This window comes from Xyrauchen texanus, unplaced genomic scaffold (genome assembly GCF_025860055.1).
Source record: "Xyrauchen texanus isolate HMW12.3.18 unplaced genomic scaffold, RBS_HiC_50CHRs HiC_scaffold_139, whole genome shotgun sequence".
Taxonomy (NCBI): domain Eukaryota; kingdom Metazoa; phylum Chordata; class Actinopteri; order Cypriniformes; family Catostomidae; genus Xyrauchen; species Xyrauchen texanus.
This window is the reverse complement of record NW_026265751.1, coordinates 9,939-27,513: the sequence shown is the minus strand read 5'-3', so window position 1 is coordinate 27,513 and position 17,575 is coordinate 9,939. Positions and strand designations below refer to the sequence as shown.

General features: G+C 36.5%; 1 protein-coding gene across 1 annotated transcript; it reads left to right on the top strand.

Annotated features, from left to right (window-relative positions):
- The first annotated feature begins 7,964 nt into the window (after positions 1 to 7,964).
- On the top strand, positions 7,965 to 9,856 carry LOC127641695 (uncharacterized). Its single transcript, XM_052124620.1, has 3 exons — positions 7,965 to 8,728; positions 8,975 to 9,184; positions 9,546 to 9,856. The coding sequence occupies exons 1-3, from the start codon at positions 8,549 to 8,551 to the stop codon at positions 9,762 to 9,764; spliced, it is 609 nt and encodes a 202-aa protein (XP_051980580.1). The 5' UTR covers positions 7,965 to 8,548; the 3' UTR covers positions 9,765 to 9,856.
- Positions 9,857 to 17,575: the final 7,719 nt, after the last annotated feature.

The following is a 17,575-nucleotide window of genomic DNA, read 5'->3' as shown; positions in this document are numbered from 1 at the left end:
CTAGCATCATGCTAACACATGCTAGCATCGCCTAGCGAAGTGCTAAAACATGCTAAAACGTGCTAGCATCATGCTAACACATGCTAGCATCGCCTAGCGAAGTGCTAAAACATGCTAAAAACGTGCTAGCATCATGCTAACACATGCTAGCATCGCCTAGCGAAGTGCTAAAAAATGCTAAAAACGTGCTAGCATCATGCTAACACATGGTAGCATCGCGTAGCGGAGTGCTAAAACATGCTAAAAACATGCTAGCATCATGCTAACACATGCTAGCATCGCCTAGTGAAGTGCTAAAACATGCTAAAAACGTGCTAGCATCATGTTAACACATGTTAGCATCGACTAGCGAAGTGCTAAAACATGCTAAAAACGTGCTAGCATCATGCTAACACAAACTAATTTAAACTTTAGACTAATTTAAACTTTAAACTAATTTAAACTATAAACTAATTTAAACTTCAAACTACTTTAAACTTCAAACTACTTTAAACTTCAAACTTTCTGGTCCAAACTTTCACAAGCCAACTTAAAGTTTGTCTCGACGAACTTTTTCTAGTTATTATTATTCTTCTTCTTACTCTGAAATTTCTATATCTAACTCCTCCTAGAGCTTTTAAGCTACAGGCACCAAACTCGGCACAGACCTTCAGACTAATCCCGAATAGTGTGCTATATCTTTTCTAACTGATCGGACTTACGGTTTTCCTAAAAATGACGATCAAACTCAGAAAAAACTCCCATTGACTTAACATTGCGGAATGTTCAGAAATTCAAATTCCAACTGACATTTTCACACACACACACAAAAAGGGCCTGTCAGCCCTGCATCTCTCCCTCTCTCTCCCCCTCAGAGGATTTCTTTTATCAAGCAGCCAAAAAGTAATGACCTAAAATCTTCCTAGCCACACGCTAAAACATGCTAAAAACGTGCTAGCATCATGCTAAAATCGCCTAGCGAAGTGCTAAAACGTGCTATCATCATGCTAACACATGTTAGCATCGCCTAGCGAAGTGCTAAAATATGCTAAAAACGTGTTAGCATCGCCTAGCGAAGTGCAAAAAAATGCTAAAAACGTGCTAGCATCATGCTAACACATGTTAGCATCGCCTAGCAAAGTGCTAAAACATGCTAAAAACGTTCTAGCATCGCCTAGCGAAGTGCAAAAAAATGCTAAAAACGTGCTAGCATCATGCTAACACATGCTAGCATCGCCTAGCGAAGTGCTAAAACATGCTAAAAACGTGCTAGCATCATGATCTATCTATCTATCTATCTATCTATCTATCTATCTATCTATCTATCTATCTGTCTCTCTGTCTGTCTGTTGTCTATCTATCTATCTATCTGAGGGTCAGTGTCTATCTATCTATCTATCTATCTATCTATCTATCTATCTGAGGGTAAATATCTATCTATCTCTCTATCTATCTGAGTGTCTGTCTATCTATCTATCTATCTATCTATCTATCTATCTATCTATCTATCTATCTATCTATCTAGCAACTAAGTTAAACTTTAAACTACTTTAAACTAATTTAAACTAAACTAATTTAAACTATAAACTACTTTAAACTATAAACTACTTTAAACTAATTTAAACTAATTTAAACTTCAAACTAATTTAAACTACAAACTAATTTATACTTCAAACTAATTTAAACTACAAACTAATTTAAACTATAAACTACTTTAAACTTTAAACTAATTTAAACTTCAAACTACTTTAAACTTCTTCAAACTTTCTGGTCCAAACTTTCACAAGCCAACTTAAAGTTTGTCTCGATCTAACTTTTTTTCTAGTTATTATTCTTCTTCTTACTCTGAAATTTCTATATCTAACTCCTCCTAGAGCTTTTAAGCTACAGGCACCAAACTCGGCACAGACCTTCAGACTAATCCCGAATAGTGTGCTATATCTTTTCTAACTGATCGGACTTACGGTTTTCCTAAAAATGACGATCAAACTCAGAGAAAACTCCCATTGACTTAACATTGCGGAATGTTCAGAAATTCAAATTCCAACTGACATTTTCACACACACACACAAAAAGGGCCTGTCAGCCCTGCATCTCTCCCTCTCTCTCTCCCTCAGAGGATTTCTTTTATCAAGCAGCCAAAAAGTAATGACCTAAAATCTTCCTAGCCACACGCTAAAACATGCTAAAAACGTGCTAGCATCATGCTAACACATGCTAGCATTGACTAGCGAAGTGCTAAAACAAGCTAAAAATGTGCTAGCATCATGCTAAAATCACCTAGCGAAGTGCTAAAACGTGCTATCATCATGCTAACACATGTTAGCATCGCCTAGCAAAGTGCTAAAACATGCTAAAAACGTGCTAGCATCGCCTAGCGAAGTGCAAAAAAATGCTAAAAACGTGCTAGCATCATGCTAACACATGTTATCATCGCCTAGCAAAGTGCTAAAACATGCTAAAAACGTGCTAGCATCGCCTAGCGAAGTGCAAAAAAATGCTAAAAACGTGCTAGCATCATGCTAACACATGCTAGCATCGCCTAGCGAAGTGTTAAAACATGCTAAAAACGTGCTAACATCATGCTAACACATGCTAGCATCGCCTAGCGAAGTGCTAAAACATGCTAAAAACGTGCTAGCATCATGCTTAACACATGCTTAGCATCGCCCAGCGAGTCGCTAAAACATGCTAAAAACGTGCTAGCATCGCCTAGCGAAGTGCAAAAAATGCTTAAAAACGTGCTAGCATCATGCTAACACATGTTAGCATCGCCTAGCGAAGTGCTAAAACATGCTAAAAACGTGCTAGCATCATGCTAACACATGCTAGCATCGCCTAGCGAAGTGCTAAAACATGCTAAAAACGTGCTAGCATCATGCTAACACATGCTAGCATCACCTAATTTAAACTTCAAACTTTCTGGTCCAAACTTTCACAAGCCAACTTAAAGTTTGTCTCGACAAACTTTTTTTCTCATAAACTTATAAACTCATGAATTCATACACTTCAAACTAATTTAAACTTTCAACCAATTTAAACTTCAAACTACTACATTTACTTCATTTAAACTTATAAACTCTAAACTCAAACTTAAAACTCATGAATTCATACACTTATAAACTGTAAACTCAAAACCTCTGTGTGTGTGTGTAAAATTTACTTCTACAAACTCTTACTCATTTAAACTTATAAACTCTAAACTCATACACTTGTACATTTATAAACTCATAAATTCATACACTTATGAACTCTTAAACTCAAATGAACAAACTTATAAACTCTAAACTCACACACTGAGTGTGTAAGTTAGTGTGTGTGTGTGCGGGAGCGAGTGTGTGAGCAAGTTAGTGTGTGTGAGCGAGTTAGTGTGTGTATGTGTGTGAGCGAGTGTGTGAGCAAGTTAGTTGTCTGTGTGAATGAGTGTGTAAGTGAGTTGAGCGTGTATGTGTGTATGTGAGTGAGTGTGTGTGAGTGTGTCTAAATGTGTGTGTGGATCAAAAATGACAAAATCAAGAACTCTTTGCGGGAGTGTGTGAGTTAGTGAGTGTGTGTGTGTGTGTGTGTGTGTGTGTGTAAGTGAGTGAGTGTGTCTGAATGTGTTTGTGGATCAAGGAAGACAAAGTCAAGTAATTATGCTTCAAAATTTATTTTATTTAGTTAATGCCCATTTGGACCGCACTTAGTCTGGAACCTCACCCTTAAGCAAGTCAAACTAGAGTAAAAAAACTCTAGAATGATTCACTCTTGGGATCACTGGAACACACAAGCCTTTCCACCACGTCAAGGTGGCGATCCTTGGAAAGGACATTCACTCTCCATTCATTCATTATCTAACACACACACACACACACACACACACACACACAATATCAAACACATTACCACACGCACACACGCAAAGACAAAATGTGAACCGTTTAGTGGTATACATTTATTTGTATTAGCATTATTTTTTCTTAAAATAAAGATGTTATCTTACAGCAGTGTTGAATGTGTGATGCATATTTTTATATATTTGATGTATCTATTCTAAAACACAATACACAGGATCATGATAGCTGTAATAGGTCTGTAGAACTCCTGCTCTGACGTTTACGTGTGCGCCGCTTATGAAGACAGGGTCCAGAAGAGTGTTTTTTTCTGTTGTCCCGGTGCTGATTAGCTGTGTGTATCCTTTATCTTCAAACAAATTGAGAATAGGTTTGTTGCAATGAGAAAGCTGATCTTCATTGAAGTCGCCACAAACGATTAGAGGCCTGAAATCGATGATCTCCAGAGATGTCAAGAGGGCGTTCAGATGTGCCAAAAACTCTGCCAAATTATAACTTGGTGGTCTGTAGATTACTGCAAGAAGTGCGTGTTTGGGGGCTTCTATCTTCAAAACCAAATATTCCAAGTCAGTAACATTCTGTATGTACATCAGAGGACAAACCTGAAAGCTGTTCTTCACATAAATGGCCACTCCACCACCATTCTTGTTTGCCAAATGTGCATAGTTTGTGTAGGATGCATGCCTGTTGCGTTTGTACATGGTGTATCCATCCAGATGTAGATGTGCAGGAACAGCTGAGCCTGACAGGTGTGTTTCAGTGAGGCACAAAACATCAGCCAAGAGAAGCTCATGGTGGCATTTTAAATCATCCATATGACACTCCAGTCCCTCTGTGTTATGATGAATGATTTTAAGAGCTGAATTAAGGTTGGAATCGTGTACGATATGTAGGATGGGCTGGATACTATGAAAATCTGCTTTTGGCATGTTCTCCAAGGAGGCACTTATTTCTGGATCACAGAAGATTTTCTTTTCATCAAAGTCAGTAATGTGCAATCCACTGAGTGATGTTGTTCTGCTAAGTGCAAGGTATGCCATGCCTGATTTGAATATGTGCTTCAGAGATACAACAGCGCGATCAGTTGTCATTCCTTGCACTTTATGGATGGTACATGTAAAAGCAAGCTTCATGGGAAATTGTCTCCGAATTGTTCCTTTTCGTTTCAGTGGTTCCTCTGACCTCTCAATATAGACAATGTTGTCATCTCCATCAGGTGTTTTGTTGCGATGTTTCTGTCCAGCAGTCACATTATCTAAATGAAGACCAATTAATTGAACAAATCCATCTCGGGTCTGAGTTGTTTTTTTATTTTAAATAGAAAAAGGTCAACATTACAGCCGTACCTTTGCTTTCATCAGCAGACATGCCCTCTGGTGTTCTGCAATGAGAATCAAAATAACCAAACCTCCCTGAGCGATCTCTGAATACAGCAATACAAGAGCCACCACACAGCAGCAAAGCATCACTCACATCATCTCTGAGACATTGCAAAGTATTCTCGAGATTTTCATAGTCGCCTAGTGCAGGTGTATCTCTTAGAAATCCAAACCTCTGAGGATGTTTCAGGATGTTGTAACAGTCTGAGTTTGTCTTAATTGTGCTCGGTAGCTCAAAGTTTAAAAAATGATCCACAAATTGTCCTGTGCTCCACAGTGTTTGTTTAACACAAGTGTAAACTGCATCACCTTTCTGTAAAATGCAATCTAATTCTAAACTGTTTAGCTCACTACATTCATTATGGACAGCTAGAAACATCAAGGAATTGCAAGTACACTGGCGGCCTCTGGAGTAAATATTGTACCTAGGATCGCTTTGACAATGGGATGCTGCAACAGACAGAACATACGCATCATTCATACCTGATACAGAGTTGGTACTGCTACTTGGGCCAAATGAAGCTTCTAGCTTTCTGCGCTGTTTCTGAGATTCACTCCTCTTTCCTTTTCTTGGCATGGTGATGTTTCAACACTGGCAATCAAGCAAATATGTTTGAGTAATGGATAAAAATATTGATATTTACTAATACTTGAAATAGAACACAAAGAAAATGCCTTTATGAATCAGAAATACAGAAAAGTTAAATATTTGATATATAACAACAGTAAATTAATTAATGTGTAGTTAGGTTAATAAAAAAATGATTGCGTATTTTAAAAGTGTTGATATTCCAACGTAGTGAAGTCTGGAAATTTCTCTTTCACTCTTTCTGAATCTATAGTTCACTGTTCTCACCTGGGTTTGATTTGATTTGGGTTTTGAAAGTGTTTTTGGGGTTCAAAGAATATTGGTTCTGGTGCATTATTTTAAAGCTTGCATATGCGTTTTGGGATTGTGCATTTGCATTTTGCATTTGAATAAGATTGCATTTGGGTAAGATTGCGTTTGTGGTGCGAGCAAGCAAAGCAGCAAGCAAAGCAGCAAGCAGTGCAGCAGCATTGAGGGATGGCAGGCCAGTTTGTTTTTGGTTAAGGAAGAGAAAGAATGGAATGGGCAAGAGGTAGAGATTCAAGCGAGATAAAAGTTTGAGTGAAAAATGGATATAAAGGTATCGACAGGATAGTAAAGGACACACACACACACACACAGATACACAGACACACAAACACACACACACACACACACACACAGAGAGAGAAAAGAACAAGTTAATTACATTCTTTAAAGAAAAGTGGAATACAACATTGCACATGATATACAAAATGATTAACTAATCTTAACAACAGAAGTTAATTGTGCAATAATAATAATAACAATAATAATACCAGTTATACTTAAATAATTTAAAACGGTTACTTACTGAACAGAGGGAGAATAATGTAATAGCAAATAAATAAAAAATGCAGTAATAAACATATTTTCAACATATGGCTGAATTGCATTTGTATGAAATTAACAACATTTTCATCTGTCAAAGGGTAGTTTGGCAAAAAAATTTGGCAGAATGGTAAGCCCAAAGTGTAATAGAGTATGCGTACATTGCTAGTGACGCAAATGTAATCATTAGCATAGGTTAAGATATTGCATTCTGTTTTAGTGTATACATACACAAGCATAAATGTGTCACTTGTATTTTTATTCTTATTTGGAAATTATTATTATTATTTTAGAGCCACGAAAGACGTTTTTGAACAACTAGCTTGTATGGTAAATAGCGAGTGTTAAGACTTAAACCGCAACAATACATAAACAAACAAATAATAAACAAAAACAAGATGTACAATAAATAGTTAATCAACCAGCACCGACATTAAATTATAAACAGAAAATACTTACCTGACAGGGACGAGTACTTACCTGACGGGACGACCGTTAACCAAAATAGCGGCAGTAATCAAGCGCGCTAATTTCAAGTCTGCTTCAGCGCGCGCATATCTGGACTATTCAGCCGCGCGCACATCGGGAATCTGCAGCAGCGCGTGCACGTCTGGAAACTGTAGGAGCGCTTACACCGAGTTGAGGCTGAGACCGGTCGTTTTCTGAGGTGAGGCAGCTACACCATTTCACACAATCTTTTGGGGAAAAATAAACTATGTCAAAAAATTATTGTTAAACGAGTATGAAAATGTAATTTGAGCAACCACATACTGTAGTTTGACCAAATAGTCTCTGACAGGGCAGTTTCAAGCAGGATAGAGCATTGTGATGTTCTGAGGTACTTATTACTGGCCAATAAATTATATTATTTCAAACTATATCAGACTTTAAAAAGTCTACAAAACTACACCTAAATAATGTAATTAACTGTCAAATGTGTTTAAAGGTTATATATATAATGAAGGTAGAAACATAATAAAAAAATTTGACGGATACTCTCTGACAGAAGTGTCCCTGACAAGACTTTTTTCTGAGGCACTTTTCACTTTACAAGATATTATATCTGTGACTTTGTAAATGTTACAACTTCACATAAAATTTAAACTATAAACTTATAACCAATAACCTAAAAAGTTGTGATAATATGACAATTTTGACATTAAGCCTAGTCTGACAGGATAGTTTCACACTTACCACACACGCTGAGACACTTTTCACTGTACTAGGAAAAAACAGTCAATAACTGTTAAAAGGTTAATAATAATAATAAATACCATGAAAGTTATGACATAATGACAGTGTCTGATGGTATAGATCATTTTCTGAGGCACTTTTTAAACTTTTGAATGGAAGGAAAATAAAAATTCCTTGGCAAATTTATTGCTTTTTTCTAAAAGAGTTTTCACAAGATTCATAAAGTATTTTTCTGTGTATTTACATTTACATTTACATTTACATTTATGCATTTGGCAGACGCTTTTATCCAAAGCGACTTACAGAGCCCTTATTACAGGGACAATCCCCCCGGAGCATCCTGGAGTTAAGTGCCTTGCTCAAGGACACAATGGTAGTGGCTGTGGAATCGAACCAACGACCTTCTGATTAACAGTTGTGTGCATTAGCCCACTACACCATAACCACTACCTATTTGTTTTCTTACACTCAGGATGGCAACTCCATTCAGTACCCCAGCACTTCTTCGGTGCAAGTGTGTGGAAACCACCATAAGCCGAAGAACAGTCACTTACACAATGAAAGGAAAAAAAATTTAAAAATCCACAATTAGAACAACATCAATTAGTGCCCTTACAGATGGTAAAATAGTTTACCTGAGTAAAAAGAATGGCCTTGACCCATTGTTTGAGGAGGGGGTAAGCTATATATTAAATAATTACACCCTCTCAAACACATATGGCCAGATGTATTTGTTTGTTGGCCCTGGGACTCTAAAATTTAAAACAGTTCCACTGGATGTAACGGAGGAGGCAGAGAGAGCTGCGAGGGAGGCCCTGTGTCCACCTTCACCTATAATGAGTGGTGAAGAAGTGGACATATTTTCTAAAGGAGGATATTTGAGTCTCCAAGGGCAGATCAAAGAAGTGAGTGAATCTCTCTACTTAATGTTTAACCTAAAATTAAATTCTGTCATTATTTAAACATTTTTAAATTGGGCCTGAACCAGTGGGGTACACAGTAATATAGCAGCAGCCATTGTTTGATCACTATGAAAGAAAAACAAAAATGAACGACCTCAACAATTGACAAAAATGACAACTGATAATATATGGACCAGAACTGAGAAACACTTGGGGTATTATACTCACCTGTAAAATAATTTTTTCCAGTTGCGGGGGGTGAGGATGACTCGAGCACACATTCCTGTCCTGGATCTGAGTTTGAAGTGTGGCCAAAGCCTCCTCGATGTGTCTCTGTGGAGGGATGAGGCACTGTTTGACCTTTACACAGGAGACGAAGTGGTTCTTACCCACCTTCGCCCCTGTATTTTGCCTAATGGTAAAGGCAAATTTCAGTCTTCCAACTACACAACTCTGAAGGTACATGATGCACAACACATTAGCTACTTCTCTAGAGAAATCTTATGCACTAAACACTTATTCCCAAAAACGAATATGAAAACACTCTTTGCCAGTACGATTTCACTTTACATGGACTGTGAATGTTATTCGAATCATTACAAGTTTCTTACACACTGCTGCATTAACCTGGACTAATATAAATACTTTCTGAACACACACACACACACACACGCTGTTTCGAAACAATGGTAGATAAAAGCTAAGAGTTAGATAAAAGTTTAAAGCTGCAGTTTATGCATTCATTACATGATTTTATTAATTTAATAGCACCCTCTCTGTAACATTTTATTTTTATTTAATTGTTTTGGGTAAAATCTAGATTGCAGAAGGGCAGATCGTGGAGAAAGAGGTGGACATAATTGGAGTCTCGGATATGAATCAAATGTGCAACCTGCTTAGCAGTGATTTGGATGTATACACGGTACCTCAACACATCTACTGTGGTAGCATTGACAGACTTGTTCACAATCTGCCATTGAAAATAATTATAAAGCACATCAACCAGCGTGTGATATCTATAGAATCAGTTCAAGCATAATTTTTAACATGCTCAGTGCATTTGTTTTATGTTATATAAAAAGTTGTTAGTTTGTGCTTTCATGAATGTAATTTTTTTACAATGTGAATTAGTTTGACATCATATTTATTCGAAATAACTTGTTACTGCCTTATTTCTGTTTATGTTTAAATTAAATAAGATTATTTTTTTTTTTTATTATATTTAATTGTTATATAAAAAATCGAATCTTGTTTATCATAATATCATTTCTTGTGCTGTAATGTATTCAATTGTATATATGATATACAGTTTCTGTTTTATAAATAAATTTTATTGTACAATCACAAAGTCTGATGTTTTCACACCTCCCCATCACACATTCATATTAGGGATTTTCACAAAACTGAATACTTTATTCGGAAAGGCCAAAATAATGACTTAATAGTAACGGATTTATCAGAATAATATAAATATAAATATAATATAAATATAATATAAGTGCTAAAACATGCTAAAAACGTGCTAGCATCATGCTAACACATGCTAGCATTGCCTAGCGAAGTGCTAAAAATGCTAAAAACGTGCTAGCATCATGCTAACACATGCTAGCATCGCCTAGCAAAGTGCTAAAACATGCTAAAAACGTGTCTATCTATCTAGCAACTGAGTTAAACTTGAAACTAATTTAAACTACAAACTACTTTAAACTACTTTAAACTACAAACTACTTTAAACTACTTTAAACTACAAACTACTTTAAACTACTTTAAACTACAAACTAATTTAAACTATAAACTACTTCAAACTTCAAACTACTTTAAACTATAAACTAATTTAAACTATAAACTACTTTAAACTTCAAACTACTTTAAACTATAAACTACTTTAAACTATAAACTACTTTAAACTAATTTAAAATAATTTAAACTTCAAACTACTTTAAACTTCTTCAAACTTTCTGGTCCAAACTTTCACAAGCCAACTTAAAGTTTGTCTCGACGAACTTTTTTTTCTAGTTATTAAGTTGGCTTGTGAGAGCCAACTTACTGAAATCCTATTTAAACTTATTATTATTATTATTATTATTAAGTTGGCTTGTGAAAGCCAACTTACTGAAATCCTACTTAAACTTATTATTATTCCGCTTATTCTTCTTAGCGGTGAAATTTCTATATCTAACTCCTCCTAGAGCTTTAACTCCACATACTCCAAACTCGGCTCAGACACTCAAACTGTTCTGACTCGAGTTGCTATATCTTTTCTAACTGATCGGACTTACGGTTTTCCTAAAAATGACGATCAAACTCGGAAAAAACTCCCATTGACTTAACATTGCGGAATGTTCAGAAATTTAAATCCCAACTGACATTTTCACACACACAGACAAAAAGGGCCTGTCAGCCCTGCATCTCTCCCTCTCTCTCCCTCAGAGGATTTATTTATCAAGCAGCCAAAAAGTAATGACCTAAAATCTTCATAGCCACACGCTAAAACATGCTAAAAACATGCTAGCATCATGCTTAACACATGCTAGCATTGACTAGCGAAGTGTTAAAACAAGCTAAAAATGTGCTAGCATCATGCTAAAATCGCCTAGCGAAGTGCTAAAATGTGCTAAAAGCGTGCTAGCATCATGCTTAACACAAGCTAGCATCGCCTAGCGAAGGGCTAAAACATGCTAAAAGCGTCTTAGCATCGCCTAGCGAAGTACTAAAAAATGCTAAAAACATGCTTAGCATCATGTTAACACAGGCTAGCATCGCCTAGCGAGTGCTTAAAACATGCTAAAAACGTGCTAGCATCATGCTAACACATGCTAGCATCGCCTAGCGAAGTGTTAAAACATGCTAAAAACGTGCTAGCATCGCCTAGCGAAGTGCTAAAAAATGCTAAAAACGTGCTAGCATCATGCTAACACATGCTAGCATCGCCTAGCGAAGTGTTAAAACATGCTAAAAACGTGCTAACATCATGCTAACACATGCTAGCATCGCCTAGCGAAGTGCTAAAAATTGCTAAAAACGTGCTAGCATCATGTTAACATGCTAGCATCGCCTAGCGAAGTCTTAAAACATGCTAAAAACGTTTTAACATCATGCTTAACACATGCTTAGCATCGCCTAGCGAAGTCGTTAAAACATGCTAAAAGCGTCATTAGCATCATGCTTAACACATGCTAGCATCGCCTAGCGAAGTCGCTAAAACATGCTAAAAACGTGTTAGCATCATGCTTAACACATGCTTAGCATCGCCTAGCGAAGTGCTTAAAAATGCTAAAAGCGTCTTAGCATCATGCTAACACATGCTTAGCATCGCCTAGCGAAGTGCTTAAAACATGCTAAAAACGTGTTAGCATCATGTTAGCATCGCCTAGCGAAGTGTTAAAACATGCTAAAAACGTGCTAGCATCATGCTAACACATGTTAGCATCGCCTAGCGGAGTGCCAAAACATGCTAAAAACAACGTAGCATCATGCTAACACATGTTAGCATCGCCTAGCGAAGTGTTAAATCATGCTAAAAACGTGCTAGCATCATGCTAACACATGCTAGCATCACCTAGCGAAGTACTAAAAAATGCTAAAAACGTGCTAGCATCTATCTGTCTGTCTATCTATCTATCTATCTATCTGAGGGTCAATATCTATCTATCTATCTATTTGAGGGTCAATATCTATCTATCTATGTATCTATCTATCTATCTATTTGAGGGTCAATATCTATCTATCTATCTATCTGAGGGTAAATATCTATCTATCTATCTATATCTATCTATCTATCTGAGGGTAAATATCTATCTATCTATCTATCTATCTGAGTGTCTGTCTATCTATCTATCTATCTATCTATCTATCTATCTAGCAACTAAGTTAAACTTTTAACTACTTTAAACTACAAACTACTTTAAAGTTTAAATTAGTTTAAAGTTTAAATTAGTCTAAAGTTTAAATGAGTTTAAAGTTTAAATTAGTTTAAAGTTTAAACTCATTTAAACTTTAGACTAATTTAAACTTTAAACTAATTTAAACTATAAACTAATTTAAACTTCAAACTACTTTAAAATTCAAACTAATTTAAAATTTAGACTAATTTAAACTTTAAACTAATTTAAACTATAAACTACTTTAAACTTCAAACTACTTTAAAATTCAAACTAATTTAAACTTTAGACTAATTTAAACTTTAAACTAATTTAAACTATAAACTACTTTAAACTTCAAACTACTTTAAAATTCAAACTAATTTAAACTTTAGACTAATTTAAACTTTAAACTAATTTAAACTATAAACTACTTTAAACTTCAAACTACTTTAAAATTCAAACTAATTTAAACTTTAGACTAATTTAAACTTTAAACTAATTTAAACTATAAACTAATTTAAACTTCAAACTACTTTAAACTTCAAACTTTCTGGTCCAAACTTTCACAAGCCAACTTAAAGTTTGTCTCGACGAACTTTTTTAGTTATTATTATTATTCTTCTTCTTACTCTGAAATTTCTATATCTAACTCCTTCTAGAGCTTTTAAGCTACAGGCACCAAACTCAGCACAGACCTTCAGACTAATCCCGAATAGTGTGCTATATCTTTTCTAACTGATCGGACTTACGGTTTTCCTAAAAATGACGATCAAACTCAGAAAAAACTCCCATTGACTTAACATTGCGGAATGTTCAGAAATTCAAATTCCAACTGACATTTTCACACACACACACAAAAAGGGCCTGTCAGCCCTGCATCTCTCCCTCTCTCTCTCCCTCAGAGGATTTCTTTTATCAAGCAGCCAAAAAGTAATGACCTAAAATCTTCCTAGCCACACGCTAAAACATGCTAAAAACATGCTAGCATCATGCTTAACACATGCTTAGCATTGACTAGCAAGTGCTTAAAACATGCTAAAAATGTGCTAGCATCATGCTTAACACATGCTTAGCATCGCCTAACAAAGTGCTAAAAAATGCTAAAAGCGTCTTAGCATCATGTTAACACATGCTAGCATCGCCTAGCGAAGTGCTTAAAACATGCTTAAAAACATGCTTAGCATCATGCTTAACACATGCTTAGCATCGCCTAGCGAAGTGCTTAAAACATGCTAAAAACGTCGTTAGCATCATGCTAACACATGCTTAGCATCGCCTAGCGAAGTGTTAAAACATGCTTAAAAGCGTCGCTAGCATCATGCTTAACACATGCTTAGCATCGCCTAGCGAAGTGCTTAAAACATGCTAAAAGCGTGCTTAGCATCATGCTAACACATGCTTAGCATCAGCGTAGCGAGTGCTAAAACATGCTTAGCATCATGCTAACACATGCTTAGCATCGCCTAGCGAAGTGCTTAAAACATGCTAAAAGCGTGCTAGCATCATGCTAACACATGCTTAGCATCGCCAAGCGAAGTGCTAAAAGATGCTAAAAGCGTGCTAGCATCATGCTAACACATGCTAGTATCACCTAGTGAAGTACTAAAAAATGCTAAAAACGTGCTAGCATGTATCTGTCTATCTATCTATCTATCTATCTATCTATCTATCTATCTATCTATCTATCTATCTATCTATCTATCTGAGGGTCAATATCTATCTATCTATCTATTTGAGGGTCAATATCTATCTATCTATCTATCTATCTATCTGAGGGTAAATATTTATCTATCTATATCTATCTATCTATCTGAGGGTAAATATCTATCTACCTATCTCTCTATCTATCTATCTGAGTGTCTATCTATCTATCTATCTATCTATCTATCTATCTAGCAACTAAGTTAAACTTTTTACTACTTTAAACTACAAACTACTTTAAACTTTAAACTAATTTAAACTTTAAACTCATTTAAACTATAAACTACTTTAAACTTCAAACTACTTTAAACTTCAAACTACTTTAAACAATAAACTACTTTAAACTATAAACTAATTTAAACTACAAACTAATTTAAACTTCAAACTAATTTAAACTTCAAACTAATTTAAACTATAAACAAATTTAAAATTCAAACTACTTTAAACTTCTTCAAACTTTCTGGTCCAAACTTTCACAAGCCAACTTAAAGTTTGTCTCGACGAACTTTGTTTTCTAGTTATTATTATTCTTCTTACTAAGAATTTCTATATCTAACTCCTCCTAGAGCTTTAACTCCACATACCCCAAACTCGGCTCAGACACTCAAACTGTTCTGACTCGAGTTGCTATATCTTTTCTAACTGATCGGACTTACGGTTTTCCTAAAAATGACGATCAAACTCGGAAAAAACTCCCATTGACTTAACATTGCGGAATGTTCAGAAATTCAAATCCCAACTGACATTTTCACACACACAGACAAAAAGGGCCTGTCAGCCCTGCATCTCTCCCTCTCTCTCTCCCTCATTGCATAGGGATTTGTATTGAACATAGCTCTGGATCACAGTGTCATAGAGACGAGGGGGTGGGCTCATTTTACTCAGACAACCAATCAGTCTCTCTGGATCATTGTGAAGCTATCAAGCCACGCCCTAGCAACAATTTAAAGCACCTTAGCAACAACTCCCATAGACTTCTAATGAAAGACATCAAAGGGATATCTCCGGATAGAAGTGTCATAGAAACACAAGGGTGCTCTCGTTTGACTCGGGGCAGCAAACAGCCAATCATGAATCACCTCAACACTTCCTAGCCCCTCCCTAGCAACCATTGTCGAGCACCTTAACAACCAAAATCCATAGAGAGATATCTTCCATTCTGAATGTCACAGAGGCATGGGAGTTGGTTTATATCATTCATACTGACAAGCAGCCTTTGGAGTTTCATGATTGGCAGCTGTCAAGCCACTCCATAGCAACTAAACAGAGTACCCTAGCAACCGTTTATCAATAACTATGTCTCTGCACCAGAAAATCAGAGAGACTTCTGGGTTGATTTATTTCAATCAGGATGGCAAGGAGACTTGATAAGTATCACTATGGTAACTGCCTAGCAACCACATGGGGTTACCTTAGCAACCAAGTAACAAATCACATATCTCTGCATCAGAAAAGCGTAGAGACTTCGGATTGACTTATTTCAATCAGGATGGCAAGGAGACTTCATTAGTATCACTATGGTAACTGCCTAGCAACCAGATGGGGTTACCCTAGCAACCGAGTAACAAATCACATATCTCTGGACCAGAAAATCGTAGTGACTTCTGGGTTGGTTTATTTCAATCAGGATGTCAAGAAGACTTGATAAGTATCACTATGGTGACTGCCTAACAACCAGATGGGGTTACCCTAGTAACCGAGTAACAAATCACATATCTCTGCAACAGAAAATCGTAGAGATTTCTGGGTTGATTTATTTCAAACAGGATGGCAAGAAGACTTGATAAGTATCACTATGGTAACTGCCTAGCAACCAGATGGGGTTACCCTAGCAACCAAGTAACAATTCACATATCTCTGCAACAGAAAGTCGTAGAGACTTCTAGGTTGATTTATTTCAATCAGGATGGCAAGGAGAGTTGATAAGTATAACTATGGTAACTGCCTAGCAACCACATTGGGTTACCCTAGCAACCGAGTAACAAATCACATATCTCTGCACCAGGAAATCGTAGAGACTTCTGGGTTGGTTTATTTCAATCAGGATGGCAAGAAGACTTGACAAGTATCACTATGGTAACTGCTTAGCAACCAGATGGGGTTACCCTAGCAACCGAGTAACAAATCACATATCTCTGCAACAGAAAATCGTAGAGACTTCTGGGTTGATTTATTTCAAACACGATGGCAAGAAGACTTGATAAGTATCACTATGGTAACTGTCTAGCAACCAGATGGGGTTACCCTAGCAAACGAGTAACAAATCACATATCTCTGCAACAGAAAGTCGTAGAGACTTCTAGGTTGATTTATTTCAATCAGGATGGCAAGGAGAGTTGATAAGTATAACTATGTTAACTGCCTAGCAACCACATTGGGTTACCCTAGCAACCGATTAACAATTCAAATATCTCTGCACCAGGAAATCGTAGAGACTTCTGGGTTGGTTTATTTCAATCAGGATGGCAAGAAGACTTGATAAGTATCACTATGGTATCTGCCTAACAACCAGATGGGGTTACCCTAGCAACCGAGTAACAAATCACATATCTCTGCAACAGAAAATCGTAGAGACTTCTGGGTTGGTTTATTTCAATCAGGATGGCAAGAAGACTTGATAAGTATCACTATGGTATCTGCCTAACAACCAGATGGGGTTACCCTAGCAACTGAGTAATAAATCACATATCTCTGCAACAGAACAACATAAAGACTGAGTCCCATGGCTTTGTTCATGGGACTCAGGGTAGCAAGGATCAATCAATCTATCTATCTATCTATCTATCTATCTATCTATCTATCTATCTATCTATCTATCTATCTATCGGAGGGTCAATATCTATCTATCTCTCTCTCTATCTATCTATCTATCTATCTGAGGGTCTATCTATCTATCTCTGTATCTCTATCTATCTGAGGGTCAATATCTATTTATCTATCTATCTATCTGTCTATCTGTCTGTATTTGGGACTTATGGAAGAAAAAGCCACTGTTGAAACAGAAAAACAAAAAGAAAAGTTAGAGTGGGCAAATAAACACAGACATTGGACAACAGATAATTGGAAAAGAGTGTTATGTATCTTAACCCCATTGAGCTTTTTTGGGGACAGCTAGTCTGTAAGGTGCATGAGAAGTGATCGACAAGACAGCTTCATCTATGGCAAGTGCTACAGGAAGCGTGGGGTGAAATGTCACCTGAGTAACTGGACAAACTGACAGCTGGAATGCCAAGGATCTGCAAAGCTGTCATTTATGCACATGGAGGATTTTTTTGTTGAGAACTCT

Excerpts from the sequence above, each read along its gene's own strand:
- LOC127641695 (XM_052124620.1), top strand. The coding sequence starts at position 8,549 with ATGTATTTGTTTGTTGGCCCTGGGACTCTAAAATTTAAAACAGTTCCA. Across the intron at positions 8,729-8,974 it reads TCCAAGGGCAGATCAAAGAA|TTGCGGGGGGTGAGGATGAC; the intron begins GTGAGTGAATCT and ends AATTTTTTCCAG. Across the intron at positions 9,185-9,545 it reads CCAACTACACAACTCTGAAG|ATTGCAGAAGGGCAGATCGT; the intron begins GTACATGATGCA and ends GGTAAAATCTAG.